Source organism: Oryzias melastigma, linkage group LG10 (assembly GCF_002922805.2).
Source record: "Oryzias melastigma strain HK-1 linkage group LG10, ASM292280v2, whole genome shotgun sequence".
In the NCBI taxonomy this organism is placed as follows: Eukaryota; Metazoa; Chordata; class Actinopteri; order Beloniformes; family Adrianichthyidae; genus Oryzias; species Oryzias melastigma.
Window position 1 is genome coordinate 18,603,938 of NC_050521.1, and position 18,384 is coordinate 18,622,321.

An 18,384-nucleotide genomic window follows, 5' to 3' on the forward strand; every position below is an offset into this window, starting at 1 on the left:
TGCTCTACCTCTGCCCCAATGCACATCTTTTAGTAAATCTGAATTTTTATGTACTAGTAAATAGTGGAAAATGTTGTCCTTTAAAATGAAGTCGAATTTGTTTTTTATGTAGCCTTTTTTTGTTTCTTCTTTCAAAGATAATCAAATATCATCAGGATTTGAGGAAATATCTGACATTTTGACAAATCAAATCAATCTCTCAAGGCCTTGGTGAATTTTTCCTCGCTTTTGACATTTAATCTTTTTTTTTTTAATTACAAAACTTTCAAATCCACATTAACTTCACACTCAAAGAGTGTGCTATTTTTTTTTTTTGTAGTAACCACAGTACAGTGTGCTGATACAGGACTCATAAGGAAAGAATGACAAGCACCTTGGAAACAGTGAGCTTTGGACTGCAACCTTGATACATCAGTCACCACATCAGAATGCAGAAATTGAGAAACCTCCCTCACGATCATGTTCTCGCTAATAGAGCTGTACATTATGATTGAACATCATGAAACACTGCAATAAAAAAAGCAATAAATTAATTTTGTCCACATCTTGAACTTTTTGTTTTTTTAAACTTTGGAACAATTAAGAATTAATATATATTGTAACTTTATATTTTTATTTTTGCATAGCATAGCACTGCATAGTACTCTCTCTCTCTCTCTCTCTCTCTCTCTCTCTCTCTCTCTCTATATATATATATATTATATATTGTATATATATATATTCCAAATGTACTATGCTATGCAAAAATAAAAATATAAAGTTACAATCATATGTGCAGTCTGCCCACTTTTTTAGAGTGATCACGGTGACCGTTCTGAAGCTTTAAATACAATACATATGATTTATTCACATGATTTATTTAAAAAAGTAAAAAAAAATATTGTGATGTAATTTAAGAAATATATCATAGGTTTAGAATCAGGATCATTAACTTAATGAGACAAAACAATTTAAATTGAGTCATCTGCTGTGCAAGTGTATCATGTTGCTAATGTTTTTAAATATATTGAAGCAAAATAAGATAGTGCCTTCGTCTTTTTTTTTCAAACCTTATAAAGCTAAACAAAATCAACAAGTTTGAAATGTGATGTTGCAAATGTTCAAACCAAAACCACTCCATATAATTAAACTGAAAAACAATACTTCCGGCTACTGCTCCTAACTGTCAATCAAACTCTGAGCTTGTTTTATTTTGAAAAGGCCATGTAGTACACAATGCGACACCGGAAGTTCCGCATTACGGCAGCTAGTGAAGTGATGCCATAACAGGCAAGCGGCTAACGCTAATGTTTGCTAAGTAATTAGCATCGTAGGTGAGTGTTTTTGATTCAAAAATATTTTTTACATTTAGTTGAGTAGTGTTAGGACTTTTATTCGTTGGAGTAATGCAGAGTGTTGGTGACAATTCAGTTGTCATTGTGTTCTCCAATATTCTGGGCCTTGTCATTTAGGAGCAGGCTAACATGGAATACTAGCATCTAGCAGTAGCAAGCTTTTGTAGCTAAGTGGACTGTGGTGCTGTTTGTTTATGTTAGCTCTGCGGCACTCATTTTTTCAGTAATCACTCACATTTAAATTATATTATTTGCTGTTTATAAAAATATGTTATTATAAAAACATTTTAGGGGGGACTGACAAAACGCCGATCCCGAAAAATCACTTAAAATTATGCTACTGATGTTAGCTCTTGACGGAAGATTGACCATTACTTGGCTCCGTTTTGAATCAGTGCATTACAACTGAAAATCTCCAATATAATGAATCGAAATATAGCTAAAGAAGAGTAGCAACATTTTGTAGTTGCAAACACACCAGTGGTCTTGATATAATACGATATTAACTGTTTTTAATCTGTGTATTTATTGCTACTCAAGTGTTGTTGATGTTTTGGTAGTAAACAACAGGCCGCAAGTAGACTGCTTTGTAGTTTTTAGGCCCTGATAGTTAAAAAAAAGTTGGGACCACAACAAGATACACTATTAATCAAGGCAGAACTGAGATGTTTCTGTATGTCTCAAGCCTTGTTATTAAAATGACAATACGAACATTTTAGGTTGTTGTTGAATGTTAAAATTTTCAGTATTTAATCTCATCTGCCTCCTTTATTTGTGGATATTATTTTTAATCTTTTTAATTTCTTGTAGTGTAAGATCTTTTAAGAAATATATAAAAAAAAAAGAAATACAGTGTCATTTTTTTGTTCAGTAACACCCCAACCAGCACAAAGAATATTTATTTGTTTACCACACTTTTTTTTTTTTTAATTCTTGCAATTTTTAGAACTTTACAAAAATACAACACTCTTGGAGAACAGAAAAAAAACATTTCAAAAATGTTTTTGCTGTCTGTTTAAAGTAGGGGTCCCTATTTTTTTTTTTGTGAGGGCCATATAACAGTTTTCTCCTCTGATGGGGGGCTGGAGTCAGTTTATAGGCTAACAGAAAAAGTTTAGCAATCGCAGCCTAAACGTAAACATTTGTGGTTTCCAGAAAGGCACAGATAGCCAAATTTTAAATAATTAATTTCTGTAATCTTCACAGAAAAAACAAACAAACAAAAAATTAAAACAATAAATAGTCAATCCTCTCCTTTCATAGTTCAGATTGCAGAAGGGTTTAATAAAAAAGTCACGTTCTATGTCAAATAAACAAAAACATTTTAACTCTCACCAATGTGAAATACAGCACTTTTAAATACCAGTCCTCAATCTGGAGGTTTTGGTATGGTCGTCTCTTTTGAACTTTTTAAGTTTTTAATTTTCTAAGTCTATTTTATGTCATTGTTTTTATTGGTTCTTATACTTTTATCATAGTGTCTCTTTTTATTTATTTTATTTTTTACATTTTTTTATTATATATATATATGTACATTCTTTTATTGCTTTTAAGTATTTTATCTGTTGTGTCTTTGTGGCAAATGGACCTTGAGTCTGTAATAAAAGTATCTTCTTCTATGTGGGTTTTGATCGGCCAGATTGAGAGGAAAAAAAATGATGCTTTTCCGGTGTTTTGGGGGCCAGGCCAAATGTGGAGGCGGGCTGGATCTGGTAGTTTGGAGACCCCTGGCTTAATGTGCCATTTTTTACCAGTTTAAAATGCTACTTTAAGATGAAAAAAAGTTTTTGAAGCAAATACAAACACATGAATTGTACAAAATCTATTTTTTTTTCCCTTTTTGAAAAAATAAAAATGAATTGTTGTGTTCTTGTATTACTTCCAGGTTTTTTGTTGTGTGCAATTGTTCCAGTCTGAGCCATGGAACAGTGTCTCTGTGTGGAGCGGGAACTGGAGAAGGTGCTGCATCGCTTCGTGACATACGGCCACCAGTCTGAGGAGAGGCTAGATGAACTACTGCGCAGCGTCTGTGACATACGAGCTCAACTAGTTGCTTTTGGTAATGAATTTGACTGTGCCCCACGTAAACCTAATTAGTATACTAGACTAAATAAAATTAGTTCCAGATAGAGGAATAAATTGTGTTTTTTCCGCTATACTACTGGTTGTATATACGATTTTGTTGACATGAATAATGCAGATTTCTTTTGTTCAATCTGCCCAATAGGAGTTCAAGATGCAGACCTATCAGTCCTATCCCAGACTATGGCCCAGTGTTGTAAAAATATCAAGGAAACGGTGCAGATGCTAGCCTCTCGACATAAAGACATCCATGGCAGTGTGTCGAAAGTTGGCAAAGCCATCGACAGGGTACAAAACATTGTCTTCTGCAAAATAGCTGAATATGTGGATTAGCCTGTCTCACCTGTGGCATACTTGTTGGTAGAATTTTGATGCAGAAATCAGTGCAGTGGTGGCAGAAACAGTGTGGGACACCCCAGAAAGACAGAAATACCTGAGCGAGACCATTGTGGAGCATCTGTACAGACAAGGCATGCTCAGCGTTGCAGAGGACCTTTGTCAGGTAAGTAAATATTGCTTTGCAAACAACCGCTCTGGTTTTGCAGGAACTGTTTTATGATTTTTTTAAGGATAAGAAGAAAAAAAACAATCTATAAGTATTTGTTTTTTTTATGTCAAATATAGTTGCCCAGAAGAGTTTGTTTATATCCCACTACAGCTATATCTGTATATGTTGTAAAATGGTTCTTAAATTATTTTATACATATCCTCCATCATGAGGAAATGCTTCAAAGAAAATGTTAAAAACACCAAAGACAAGATTTTCACCAGAATGGGTCTTTAAAAACAAATTAGGATAATCATTTTACATTTTCAATAACAATGTCAATAATATTTTATTATTTATTCTTTGCTCCATTTTCCAGGAGTCTGGTGTAGTTATTGACATGAGTATGAAGCAACCTTTTCTGGAACTAAACAGGATCCTTGAAGCTCTGCGAATGCAGGACCTCAGGCCAGCATTAGAGTACGTTGTTTTATTTATTTTAACAACTTTTTGTTTGCATTGTCTTTTGACGCCTCTAATCGCCCAGTTTGTTTCCTCAGATGGGCCGTTACAAATCGCCAGCGCCTTCTGGACCTCAACAGCAGTTTAGAGTTCAAGTTGCACCGCTTGTACTTCATAAGTCTGCTCAGTGGAGGAATCGGTAACCAAATGCAGGCTCTGCAGTATGCCAGACACTTCCAACCCTTTGCTTCTCAGCACCAGAGAGGTCTGTAATATAAATTCTTAATGCCACAGCTTACTTCCGTAGAAAAAGATTGTATTCATTTTTTTCAGTTCAGATGGAATCAATGTTTTTAGGAAAATTTAATATGACCAAAATGCGAGTTGGTTGTTTTCTTCTTTTTGATTTGCAGATATCCAGATCTTGATGGGTAGTTTGGTTTATTTGCGTCATGGTATCGAGAACTCACCGTATCGCAGTTTGCTTGAGACAAATCAGTGGGCCGAGATCTGCAACATCTTTACCAGAGATGCCTGCGCTTTACTGGGCCTCTCTGTAGAGTCTCCCCTAAGTGTTAGGTAGGAGCGGCAAACAGAACTTTACTTTTGATTTTTCTGTCCTTAATCTCTCAGCCTACTAATAATAAAGAATTTAGATTTTTTTTGTTCAGAAAAATATCACAACATTCCAGAGTAATTTCCCCATCTTTCAGTTTTGCATCAGGGTGCATGGCCTTGCCAGTGTTGATGAACATCAAACAGGTGATTGAGCAGCGACAGTGCAGTGGAGTCTGGACCCACAAAGACGAGCTGCCGGTACGTGCTCAAAAAACAAAACACTAATGTCTTCCTTTTCTGCTTTCATTTCATCTGGGCTGATAATTATTAATTCTTTACTCTTAGATTGAAATCGACTTGGGGAAGAAATGCTGGTACCACTCTGTGTTCGCCTGCCCGATTCTTCGACAGCAGACCTCGGAAAGCAACCCGCCCATGAAGCTCATCTGTGGCCACGTCATCTCCAGAGATGCCCTCAACAAACTCACCAATGCGGGGAAGTAAGTCAACAAAACAGCATATTTTTACATAAGTTATGAACATTCCGCTTAACCCTTTCACACCAGGAATGTCACTGGAGACAACTAAATAACTCAAGTTCTTTGACACACTGTAAATCTTTAACAGTGAATCAGCTGATTCTGACTCGGAGAAAATTGACTTTTCCTATCCGTTTTGCACCGATATGAAATCCAGATGTGAAGTGTTGCATTTTGGTGCGAAGCCCCTTTTCTCCACTGAGAACTACATTAATTGCATAAATGGATGAAGACTTATCGGCCGCCCTTCTTTCCCTGCGTGGTGAATTTGCAGCTTCCCGCTCCCCTGAGCCTGATTCAGCGGTCGCATGTGGGAGGAGCTACCAGCTAATGTTTTTAGCATGATCTCTACATGAGCGGTGTCTGTAATATCTCACTTAGAATGTATGAAACACATGGACGATGTTGAAAAATCAGGTTTATTTATTGTGAATAGTTCTACAAAAACATTGGTTATAGGTCTACATGTTAATGATGTCATTCTGAGATTCCAGGATCTAGTTCACTCTCACTCTGAGGGCTATGTTTTCTATGACAGCTGCTTCCACTGTGTTTCTGTGTCTCTGTGACTGAGTTTAAAGGCTCACTGTCTCGCATTAAGCTAAGAGGAAAAAAAAAATTAGTAGAACTTTTTTTTTTTTTTTTGTCTGGATTTAAAATAAGTAAAATATCAAAAAGTTAAGGAGGCCAGAGCCGGTAGGCCTCGCACACCACAGTATATCGAGCGAGCGAGCTCCGCTGGCCAGAGAGCCGCCGCAGGTGCGAAAGCTGGCGACCTGTCAGAGTGTATCCCCCCTTCAACCAACAGTAGCCGGGACGAGCTCTGACAACCCCACAGCCCCATTTATTAAGGAAATCGATGGAAATTTAGGACAAAAACACTCGCATTGGATTAGTATTTTACATGCTGATTGAGTCACTGAAATCGTCACATGCCTAAAGTTTAGTTCCAAATTGGAAGATGGGACGCGGCGACCTGACAAAATGTAGATATTCGAACTCTGGCCATGCCGTCCAATTCGTGTGGCGCCATTCAAGTCGTGCGCTACTAGACTGTCAAATTATGATTTATAGCTCACTCTACTGAATGGAAGTGAGTAAACATTTTGTTTCTGCTCTCCTCATCCCCAGGTTGAAATGCCCGTACTGTCCCATGGAGCAGAATCCGTCACACGCCAAGCAGATTTACTTTTGATACCACGGACTTACCATAAGGGAAGAAGTGACCTGGAGCTCTATGCATTTCCAGGAGTCTTTGCTCTGGCCCTGTCCTCTGCCCCTCATCTCCTGGCCTGACCTTGTAAACATTAAGTGCTCCTCTGGACAGCTTTGGACCCCTCCAACTTTGTGTAATTTACAGCATGGATGGTCCTGCAGCAGCCTGCAGTAGAGTGGAGAGTCTGGGGGAATGTCTTTACAAAGAAGCACCTCTTAAAAAAAAAATGAAATGAATTTGCAAAGGCCTGCAGAGTTATAATCTTATATTTCAAGTATGTAACACTTTCTGGTGTTTGTTCCTCAGCTTTATTCAGCTAGTTTTTTTTTCTTTTATTATTTTAGTTTCTTTTCTCGGCAGAAAAAAGCTGAGTGGTTATGTTGTGAGTGGAGATGGATTTTTCAGATACTGTTTTCAGAGTGGTAGTTAATTTAAGTTTTACCCAGGAAAACCTGCTGAGAATCATTCAAGGGTTTCTGTTTGAGGGGAATGGAGGTGTTTCTTGAACTGAACTTTAGATTGTAATCCTTAATTTTTTTTAAATAAAGACCTCCCGTAGCTTGAGTCTCTTTCAGCTGATGCGTCTGTCAGATCAGCAGAACAAACGCCACGTGTGGTGGAACAGCTTTTTACTTTTCTTTCTCTGTGATTGACTGCACCAGCAACCCCTCCCTCTCCATTATAAAAGCCATTTGTCTAGTTCTATGTATGTACTTGAGAAAAGTGACAAAAACATATATACTGCTGTGAAATGTGTTCCGTTCTCCATCGCACCCACCTGCGTATAAAATTGTAAAATTCTGCACCGACATGCGTAACCAACACTAGTCTGAGAAACGAGGACTCAAGAGGTCGCGTTACTTGTGAAGTTGCTTCAGTCCGTGTATGCTAAGCTAGCACGCCGTGTGATTTGGAGATGTAAACCGGTGTGGTGGCCGCCTTACTATATGAGTTGCGGTGACTTTGGGCTTGTGACAAAGCTTTACTTGTGTATGGGAAAAGTCTAATGGTCATTGTTGCTGTCGTTTCATATATACTTAAAAAAAATGCCTCTGCTGTATAAGCTTTGATTTTATTTGAGTAAAATCCAGACATTTCCTCAGGGTACAGGTCAGCGGTTAACTATTAAAGCTGTACGTTGCTAGGAGAACTAAAAGCAGCTCATTTGTTGCAGCACCCTCTTATGTGAAGGAACACTTCAGCATGTGTAGTCAGGTTTTCTACTGAAGGTCTCCTTTGGAAATGTTGATGTCACCTCACGTTCCGCTGAGGCAGTTTTCTTCAACAAGGCCCCGCACCAGCATAGCTCACCCCGATGATGCAATGTTACAGTTTTCAGTGAATTGAGCCTTTCGATTGGTTTTAAAGGAAATAAATAAATAAATGACCTGTTTTTGTTTGCTATCTCACAGAGCTTTCTCTTTCGTTGACAATCGTTCGTTGCTTCTTCGGTGGCCGCTTTGTTCTTATCACTTCCTTGAATTTCCCCCCCTTTTTTTATTTTTTTTTTGGGTGTGTCATGCAGCTTTTATTGTACATATTTATCCTCTAACATATTTCATATCCCTGCATCTAATATTAAAGTTAAAATTTATACTCACTTCTGGAGGTTTCTTTTAGGGATTTGCAAAGAAGATCTCTTGTGTTGCCACTTGATGGCGCTGGTGCTGCGTTTTCCTTTTACTTTTTTTTAAGGTAAACCATTTGAAAAGCAAATAATTTTCTTTTTTTTTTTAATCTATAATTTATTCACTAATGTCAGAGCGCTGGTGTTAATTCTTAGGATAAACAGAACGGATGGAATTCAGCGCAGCAACACTCCCACAGAGTGCGATGTGAGATAACAGTTTTCTCATCCCACTTCAGTAAATCACTCACCCTCTCTGGAACTCTGCAGTTATATTAAGCCCCAGTTTATATAATGTGTTAAATGCCAAGGTAAGGGCCATGTGAGTCAGCTTAGCTCATTTCTGCTCAGATTATGACCCAGAACCAAACAAAAAACTTGCATTTTGAGCTATCATTTTTGTGTCCACTCTGAGGAAACCTAGTTACGGTGGAGTGGGACACATGGACCTCCAAAGGGATGCTCTGTTTTTTTCTAAAGTGACCTTATTCTAAGTTAGAACTAATATTTTAGCTTCTAGCTTAAAAATCCCAATTTTTCCGATTAAAACAACACCAATGCAAGACGCTTCCTGTACATATTTAATCCACTTGAAAGACAGGAGTCACAGTATGTTGAAAGGTCAATAGACAGCTGGTTTGTGAATGTTTCTATAATAATAATAATAGCTTTTCACACCAATAAGCAGGGCAAACATTTTTCTTTTTAACCACTGAAGATTGCTTTTCCTGAACTATATGGAAGTATGTTGATTTAGGCAACGGCGTGGATGGAAAACAGACACTTCAACACCTGAGGTGTCGCCTGTGAAGTTTAAACAAAACATCTTTAACATTTTGTAACTTTTTAAACTATTTGCAGGATAATTCCAGTAGATTTTGAAGGAGAAAAGCGGCTCGTGCCGCTTTTCTCCTTCAAAATCTACTGGAATTATCCTGTAAATGGTTGAAAATTCACATTAAATCAAAGAATATAAACACTGGAGCTCCACTTGGATAAAAACAGTAGTTCTGTACAAAAATACATGGAGTTTTCTTCCAGGAAACCACAAGCGCGTCACAAACTCATCTGGAGCTGAGAGGATGTTAAACCACAAAGACGTATCTGTTGCTCAAAAATCCTCCATTTGGTCATTTACAGAATTATTCACGCAGGCCGTTTTCTGTTGAAGGTCTGTTGTGTTCTGGTCCAGGTAAAGTCTGCACAATAGAGGCATTGCACAATGAACAAGGTTCCAGGAAAGGGAGAACAGATGGGAATCTGTGGAAATCCAGAAGATATCAGATGGAGTTTGGTAAAACCTCAGAACATTAAGAAAAAAAATGAATTTAGTCAAAATTCCCAAGATCTTTTGGGGTTTTAACGTGTTCCACATCTCACCTCAATTTAAGGGCGCATTGCACTATTTCTGATAAGAACTTTTTTCATGAACTCTCAAAGTCTGAGTGAGCGAATTTGTTTTTTTAACCTAGAAAAATGTTGAACATGTAAATAATCTTAATGAATCCTATTCAACTTAACTCTTGCATGTCTTTGACTCGTTCTTCAACACGTGTCATGCTTCAGAGGAAGCGTTTGCATTGCAAACAAGTCATTCAAATTTCCGACGACTCAATCCGGTCTATCCACGGCAGACTCGATGAAGGCGTGTCCACGTGTTCTTGGTCTGCCGCGTCACTCCTCGGCTGAGCTGCTTCCTTTTTCGAAGTCTCGTCCTTGCTCGGCGCTCCCCTGGCTCTGAGCTGTCGCAGTTCCCTCTCGAGGGCGTCGCTGCGGTGGTACATCTCCAGGTAGCTGGCCTGCAGCTCCTTCTGGTAGCGGATGACTTTGTCCTTTTCCGTCTGCCACGTGTGGCGCTCCTCGTCGAAGGCCATGGCCTGGGCCTCGCTCTGCCGGCGCTCCAGCAGGAGCTCTGCACGCAGACGCTCTTCTGTGAGGGGAAAAGTTTTGTATGATTTCAGCTCCAGGCACAAGGAAACCCTAGAGAGGATGTTTTATTCAAGACACTGGCTTCTGTCAAAGGCTCTGAGCGCAGCGCTCCTGACCTGGTTCCTCAACTAACCTGATTTTGGGTCTAAAAGTGGAAACATCATAACTCACAGAAGGCTGGACAAGCTATTTGTGAAGAGACCCATTTAAAGAGATCTGAAGAGAAAACCGAGCTATCTCTCTTTTTTATAGATCCAAAAAAGGGAAACCCTTCAGACACACACCTGATGACCCCGCAGTGATGTTCTCTACGGATCCTTTGTCGTTTTCACAGGAGGAGGCACTCCTGCCCCTCTGAGAGCCCTGCAGAATGAGCCTCAGAGCGTCGATTTGGGCTTCCTTGTTGCGCATCTCTGTTCTGGTTTCCCTGAGTTGCGTCTTCAGCTGGAAGATCTCGCTCAGCTTGTGGGTCACCTCCGCCTGGGAGTCCCTCAGCTGCTGCTTTAGCAAGGAGATCTCCCCTGACTTCTGGCAAACCTGTGGCACACAACCAGGAGCAATCAGACAATTTAGGGGTGAAAAATATCCCTAATTTTTGCATGCAAAAATAAAAAAAAAAATGCAGTTTTAGTCGTATTTATATATTCTCTCAATATAACAACTCATTGAGAAACACTCAGTAAGATAGAATTATTCCTTTAGAAAACACATTCTAAAAGTGGGCCTAATATATATAAATTACTTGTCTTTATTATTTACATATATAAAATTATGAGGTCAAATATATCAAAAGTTTGTATTTTTCTGGTCCCTTTTCACAATTTGTATAAAGTTGTGTAGTATTTGTCTATGAAAAATAGATATATATCTTCAAGGAAAATTGTGTTTTTAACATGTTCATTTTTCTCATGATGGGGGACATAAATTAAGCCTAAAATTGAATCTCTGAGTATTTATTTATTAAAATTGTTGTGAATCAGGAGAAGATGAAAAAAATACTGCTGGTAAGCTCCAATATTCCTCGCCACTTTTGCTGCACTGGTAATTTATGGTTGGATATGTGAGGGGCTGTGAACAGAGAGCTCTCAGTGAGGGGAGAGGAAGGGAGGCAACGCTGTTGAACTCTGCATAAACTATTGTTTTTATTTTATTAATTAATAAAATACCAATGTGAATGCCTTGAAAATAGATATAGAGTGGGTCTTTAAACAAACAACCCAGTTTTGCAGACTGAAAACCGGATGCAGTCTTGATGTCATCAGAGCTGCAATGTTAAAATCCTCACCTTCACTGCTGTTTTTCACAGTTTGATCTCTACCGAAGTGTTGGATGAAAACATCTCAAAGCAGCCTTCATCCACACTCCCACCTTCCCACGATTCTCCTTCTCTGACTTGTTACTGAAAACGAATCCCTCTTTTGAGTCTTACATCTCTGTCACGTGGTTTCAAGGCCGTACCTCCCACTGTGTCTCCTCCAGGGTGGGACTAGTTGGCTTTGACAAGGTTGCTCCCTCGCGGCTCTTGTCCTTTTTCAAGTCGTCCAGCTCCTCCTGCAGTCGAGTTTTCTCCTGCTGGGCCTTGAACAGCTGCAGCTGTAAGCTGCGCTGAGAACGCTGGGCATGCTGGGAGATCTGCCGCAGCTTTGTGGCATACAAGCGCTTGAGGTCCTCCATCTCCTTCTCCCACAGACGCTGTTTCCCCTCAAAGACCTGAAAGTGTCGAACAGGTGAGGATCACAGCAGCTCCAGGGAAAGGCGAATGAACAACAGGACTCACCTGAGCAATGGCCCCTTCACTCTCATCCAGGTTTCTTTTCATCTGCTTCAGCTCGTGCTCCTTCTCCACCAGGCGCTCCTCTAGATCTCGCACCTGGAAAAAGGAGAAGCATAAATGACTCGGACTGCCGACATGCAGGTTGTTCATTTGTCTGCTGGGGACTCACCACGTCCTCCATGGAGACGGAAAGCGTCCATTCGTACGGAGGTGGAGCCTCCCCTCCATAGGGAGTCAGACGGTTCAGGGTCGCCATGCTTTGACACGCCATCTCCCCGGCAGCACCGCCCCCCATTCTGACAACCTTTGGGCTCAGGGTACGATCCAGGGAGCCGATGGTGTTGATATGACCCATAGATGCACTTTAGTCCAAAAATTGCAAAAAGTTACCAACAACAGCACAAACAAAATAAACTAATAAACAAATTGGAGCGGAAACAAACCTGATGTGAGACAGGTTTGGACGGGACAGAGGGGGGTACGGCGGCAGGCTGCTCATGGAGTTATGACCCGAGTCCGAGAGATTATCCTCCTCTTGGCTCGTGACACGCACTGAGGAAAGAGCCTGTATAAACAGGTATACACATGTTAAGATGGAGGGGCAACTCGATTTAACACTAAATTATGGCCAAAAATAACTTTAAATTCACACAATTCTAATATGCTGTTTTTTTTTTAACAAACAGCTCATCTTTTTACTAAGTTTAATGGTAAAAAAGCTGCAAAAAATATCTGGTTTTGTTGACAAATTCAGGAAGTCCCACTCCAATTATCTTTTGACTTATTGTAAAAGCATCCCAAGTGTTTTTTAAAATCATAATTATGTAGTTTTTAGGCAAAATCAAAAAACTTGTGTCGTTTTCTTGGACAAAGTTTCAGCAGAGCGGCAGGAGTTCATTACACCGTCATTTGCAATGACTGATGTTGCGATTTACGGGCCTAAATTCAATAAACAAATACTCTGAAATTCAATTTTGTGCTTAATTTTCTTTATATATGTCCTCCAACATCCTAAAAATGGAACACCAACGAGTTAAAAACACCAAAAACATAATTTTCATGGGAGTGGATCTTTAGGGCTGGACTCACTTTGTTGCCAGCAGATGTCGGGCCACCATAACGGGAGGGAGAGGAGGAAGAAGAAGAGCTTGACACAGCTTTTGGAACTTGGCCATACGCTCGGTGCAACCCGTTTGAAAGGCTGTGATCCAAATCCTCCAACTTGGAAGAGGGATACAGGTTCTGCATGGAGCTGAAGTTTTTTGGGGGGACAGGCTTGAAGGCAGAAGACCTGAAGCGCAGCTAAGTAGACAAAAAAATCAAGAATATAAAAATATATTAATAAAAATCTGATTTATGTTGGATTCAGCCTTCTGGGCTTTGGTATTATGCTTTAAGACAGGGGTCCCCACACTCGGGCCCGTGGGCCGGATTCTGCCCTCCTCCACATTTGTTCCGACCCCCCAAACTGTTTTGGCTAAATTAGACATTTTTCCAGTTTTTTAGACTTATTCGTCATTTAGCTAATATTTCAGGCACATGCTAACTCATTTGGCAAATTGAGTTTTTGTTTGTTTTTAAGGCTAATTTAGAATTTAGCTAATATTTCAGCTTCATGCTAGCAATTTTGGCTAAATTATACGTTTGTCCAGTTTTTTAGGCTAAATCGGCATTTAGCTAATATTTTAGCTAGATGCTAGTTGTTTTGGTGAATTTAAGCTTTTTTCATTGCTTTAGGCTATTTTGAAGTTTAGCTAATATTTTAGATACATGGTAGTTGTTTTGGTGAATTTAAGCTTTTTTCATTGCTTTAGGCTATTTTGAAGTTTAGCTAATATTTGAGCTACATCATACATAGATTTTTTTATTTTTTTTCGGCTAATTCGGCACTTCACTAAAATTTAAGCTAGCAATTAGCCTTAGCATTTTCAGCTATCAGCTTCAGTGTTTTTAGCTATCAATTTAAGTATCTTCAGCTATTAATCTATCTCAGGTAATGCTTTATATATCTTGTTTTTAAAATGTTTAAGCAGTATTTTTTCTGTGAAGATTACAGAAATTATTATTTAAAATGTCGCTATGTGTGGTTTTCTGGAAAACCATACATCTTTACGTTTAGGCTGGGATTGTTACACTTTTTTTGTTAGCCTACAAACCGACCCCGGCCCCCTATCAGGGAAGAAAACAGTTATGTGGCCCTCACATGAAAAAGCTTAGGGACCCCTGCTTTAAGACTCCACTGAGATTGTAAAATGGAACCCAATGACAATTCAATCATCAGTGTCATGGCCTGAATTAAATATGTTTTAAATGTTTTAGGTTAAAGCACCTCCGTAATACAGAGATAACCCTGTTTTCTTTTACAACAAGCATCTTGTTCCCACCTTTTCATACTTGCCCCCACTGGGCAGTGAGTTCTTTGTCAGATCCACTTCAGTGCCATTTTTATTATAAACTTTGGCATAAAAACCGTCCTCGTCTCGGTCACCGATTATATCTTTCTTGCCGTCGCTTCCTTTAGTTTCTTTTCTGTTGGCAGAGCAGCACGTTTAGAAAAAGCCAGACTGTAAACAAGCATCTGTTACTCTGCAGGTTGACTCACCTGGTGATGTTGAGGTAGTTGAGAAGCTCCCTCTGGGTGAGGCCTTTCTTGAGGAGGCCGTTGGTCGGCTTGGGTCTCACCTGGGGCACGGCTCTGCTCCCTTTGGTCGGGGACACATCCGGCCTCTCCACCAGACTGCCTACACTTCCCATGCCGCAGTGTGGAGAGAGAGGCGGGGGTGGGAAAGGGTGGCTGTAGTTCTTGCTGGGCCCACGTGTTAGAGGAAGAGCCTGGACTGATGTTGCCATTGATTACAGGGCAGTGAGAGGAGGTAAAGAGCTCTGCAAAAACACAGAAAGAGTGCTGTTTCTTTTCCTCTTATCATATGAATTTAAATAAGAAGCTAATTATTTAATAAATCACCAATTAAAAAAAAAACATCTATAAAATTGAAGAAAAAAAATGTTTATATTTTACTGCAAAAAAATAATGTTAAAAATTTTTTAAGAAAATTGTCTTATTTTCTTTCTTGCAAGAAAAAAAATAAAAATTGAAAATTAATTTTAAATGAGTAATTTTAACCTTTTTTGTCTAAAAAAAGATTTTTGGACTGTTATAGTGCTTAAAATATATATTTTTGGAAAAAGTAAAAGCAAATGTACCTACTTTAAGGATATATGCCTTTTTAAGGCTTATTTTAATACATATTTTCATTTATCAGAGCATAATACCTAAAATATGAGTTTAATTTCAAAATTACATTTAGTCTTAAAAGGTCAGAACCTATATTTGTTTGACTAATTCAACTAATTCTTAAGGCAAATTTTTCACTTAAAACAAAGATAAATTCTATATTTCTAAATTTGTTTAGAGGAGGATATTTTTTACAGTGTGTTTGTTTGTTTCCTCTTTCCTGACTTAAGCTCCGCCTCTTACTCTTTTACTAGAATGAGCAGATGTTAATGCCTGCAGGGTGAGCGTGACATGCTTTGAAAATGAAACATCACAGCCCTGCACGACCTGACCTCCACGAGGAAACAAGTAACTAGAAATAAAAAAGTGATTTTTCTCATCAACGCTTTTTAAACCTTTATTTTGATAAAGATGTTTCAGAATAAAGCTTGTTAAAGAAATAAGCACCACCGGGTCATTTGAGGCGACATCTCTGAGGGTAATGCGGTTATTTTCTTGGATAACATAAGCTTGTTATATAACCAGATCAAGTGAGATCTAACAGATTGTTTCTTTAAAAACAGTAAAAGGTGAACTACATTTTCATCAAGTACTGAGACTTACTTCTAAAGCAAAAATGTATTTTTTTTAAGCAAACAGAATTTTTATTGACTTTTTAAAAACTAAACCAGTTTTCAAATGACTCCCACCTGAGTGGCCCTCTTCAGCTCCACACCACTTGTTTTCTTTCTACAATGGCTCACCATTATTTTTGATTCCCCCACATACCTCTTTCACTTCTTTCCAACAACTTCACATGGATTTCACCCTCTGACTCACCCTGTTTTTAGGCGTACTCGCTCTCAGCTGTAATCAGATTCTCTCGAAACCGTGAATCACAAGCAGATTGCAAGATTTCTGACTGTAAACGACACCCAGATTTCTCCCCCATGAATCCAGATGATCTTCAGAACTGTTCGAGTCTAGGAAGATTCTCACCGCACAATCCAAACCAAGATGACATCTGGACTTTGGCAGTCTCATTGAAACGCCTTGATCTCGCGACTCATTCCACAGTCACCTGGCACAATTTAAGGCCAGATCTATCTAGAGATTAGATGGCCGGTTGTTTGACAACACAATGCTCTGGATTTGGGAGGCGGTTCTATTGTTGCAATGTGCTCAGATTGTGGGATTAGACGTCTAGACGTCTTGTGATTTATTAAAAGGAAGCATATAAGCGGCATTGTCATGTTTTTCCAGGATTACTACATAACTTTAGCGTTACATCTGGCGTTAATATTACAAGACTGACTTATTAAAGCTTTAATAATATGATGAAGTCAGACTTTGAAATCTAATATCAGCAGGAGACCTCCACATTATAGCAAGGTGCACTCTAATCAGGGAATATGAAGGAAATGCTTACTGCCATCTAGTGTTTGGTTCTGTTATTACACAGCCATGAAAGTGTGTTTTAAATGTGGACCAATTGTTTGAAACTGTACCAATAGACTTTTGGCAGCACTTTACATTTTCTAGAGTGGATATCTGCATCCCTTAATGCTAAAATTACCATTTGGGACAGCTTTTTACTGATCAAAAGGTAACAAGAGCTGCAGAATTACACCTCACTGTTTAGAAGAAATACACCTTATTGATGTTAATGTGGACATGAAATATTATAAAGTAATATTTACAATAATTTGATTATAAAAATGTTATTATTTTCTTTATATGAGAGCAGCTGAATATAATTCCCCTTCAAAATAAAATACAGTCTCGAATAAAATCCTCCTAAGATTTACTTGAATTAAAAATGCAAGAAACTCAAGACAAACGTGACATTTTCTATCATTTCGGTGCGCCGTCATCCTTTTTCTCCTTTTACTGTCGAATATAAATATAAAAACATTGGTGTGGAACCCATTTTTTAATTACATTTTTATGTTTTCTTTGTGCTTATTTACATTTTTGATGCAATCTGTGCTGCATTTTTTTAAACCTTTTGAAATAAAATTAAATTAAACTTTAAGTTGGTGTAGGGCAAAAAGCCCTTGGTTCAAATCCTGGTCTGGACTTTTCTGTGTGGAGTTTGCATGTTCTCCCTGTGCTTGTATGAGTTTTCTCTATCTTCCTCCCACAGTCCAAAAATATGCTTCATAGGTTATTTAGTGACTCTAAATTTCCCCTAGACGTGAAGGTGACCTGTTGAAGGTGTATTCTGTCTTTGCCCAATTGTAGCTGGATTGCCACCAGCAGCCCCGTGACCCAAAAAAGTTCAGAAGATCTTAGTTTAGGAACAAAACTAAAATCTATTAACGCCTTTAGAAAGGTCATGATTGATACATGTGACAGAGGGTTAAAATCAGTCTCTCAATCCTTCCACCGTTCCGCTTTCCTTACATTTACTTAACTGTTCATTCATTCCAACTTAATGGTGAATATTTTTTTTCTTTGACCTCATCTCTACCATAGCAAATTTCCTGGTTTTGTGCAGGAAAAAGCCGGCACTCATGCATCAAATAAAATCCACAATAATAATAAAAGGGCCATTCTGTGCTTAACTGGACAGTTATAACAATTATGTAAATTGTTAAAATGGGCAGAGAGCAGTTCAGCCTCAGCCCACTCCATTCACAGCTCTCAGCCAGGATGACATCAAAGCGGGCCAAGCTGCTCATGTTTATATTCATTAGCTACTATTTCCCCCAATTCTAAACTTCCCACGAAAGCACCCTGCTTGTGATTGAAAAAAAAGGAAGAAGAAACAAGTTTGGGTAGCAGAGAGAAAATGGCTGAGATTGTTCATGTGTTTGCCTAATCATAGAAACACAAATATGTCTGAGTCGGAGAAAGTGTCAGACATCATCGATGAACCTTAGGTGTGTCAAGATGAATGGTCAAGGTCTGACGCAATGCTTTAGGCTGCAGTTCTTGGTCAAATTTGCATCTAATATCTAAAAAAAGATCCATTAGAGACCAATCGATGCCTGACAGGAAATGGAGCTAAGGATGAGTAAGCCGAAGCAAAGTCTTTAAGGCCGGATAGGAGGGGAAAAAAAAAAAAATCCTTCAGAGCTGCATCCGCAACCCTCATGGGACTGGAAGAAAAGGCCTGTTCTCAATAGATGCCTTGCTTTTTATGAGCTCAAGTAAACC

At 38.8% G+C, this 18,384-nt stretch overlaps 2 protein-coding genes across 3 annotated transcripts in view; one reads left to right on the forward strand and one right to left on the reverse strand.

Annotated features, from left to right (window-relative positions):
- Positions 1–1,166: 1,166 nt before the first annotated feature.
- rmnd5b (required for meiotic nuclear division 5 homolog B) lies at positions 1,167–8,082 on the forward strand. The gene is made up of 10 exons (XM_024283842.2): positions 1,167–1,313; positions 3,220–3,393; positions 3,562–3,704; positions 3,781–3,918; positions 4,283–4,383; positions 4,464–4,630; positions 4,779–4,944; positions 5,079–5,181; positions 5,269–5,423; positions 6,594–8,082. Exons 2-10 carry the CDS (start codon positions 3,255–3,257, stop codon positions 6,655–6,657), a joined length of 1,176 nt encoding a protein of 391 aa, XP_024139610.1. The 5' UTR covers positions 1,167–1,313; positions 3,220–3,254; the 3' UTR covers positions 6,658–8,082.
- n4bp3 (NEDD4 binding protein 3) overlaps positions 7,017–18,384 on the reverse strand; it is a 28,172-nt gene continuing 16,804 nt past the window's right edge. For both annotated transcript variants that reach the window (XM_024283994.2, XM_024283995.2), the window contains exons 2-10: positions 14,611–14,891; positions 14,393–14,537; positions 13,098–13,310; positions 12,452–12,573; positions 12,178–12,370; positions 12,012–12,104; positions 11,693–11,944; positions 10,519–10,771; positions 7,017–10,235 (exon numbers count right to left, since the gene is read on the reverse strand). In XM_024283994.2, the coding sequence (XP_024139762.1) occupies positions 9,901–10,235; positions 10,519–10,771; positions 11,693–11,944; positions 12,012–12,104; positions 12,178–12,370; positions 12,452–12,573; positions 13,098–13,310; positions 14,393–14,537; positions 14,611–14,858 (1,854 nt within the window). In that variant the 5' untranslated portion in view covers positions 14,859–14,891 and the 3' untranslated portion in view covers positions 7,017–9,900. The remainder of the gene's footprint in view (positions 10,236–10,518; positions 10,772–11,692; positions 11,945–12,011; positions 12,105–12,177; positions 12,371–12,451; positions 12,574–13,097; positions 13,311–14,392; positions 14,538–14,610; positions 14,892–18,384) is intronic.

Excerpts from the sequence above, each read along its gene's own strand:
- rmnd5b (XM_024283842.2), top strand. The coding sequence starts at position 3,255 with ATGGAACAGTGTCTCTGTGTGGAGCGGGAACTGGAGAAGGTGCTGCAT. Across the intron at positions 3,919-4,282 it reads TTGCAGAGGACCTTTGTCAG|GAGTCTGGTGTAGTTATTGA; the intron begins GTAAGTAAATAT and ends TCCATTTTCCAG. Across the intron at positions 4,631-4,778 it reads TGCTTCTCAGCACCAGAGAG|ATATCCAGATCTTGATGGGT; the intron begins GTCTGTAATATA and ends TTTGATTTGCAG.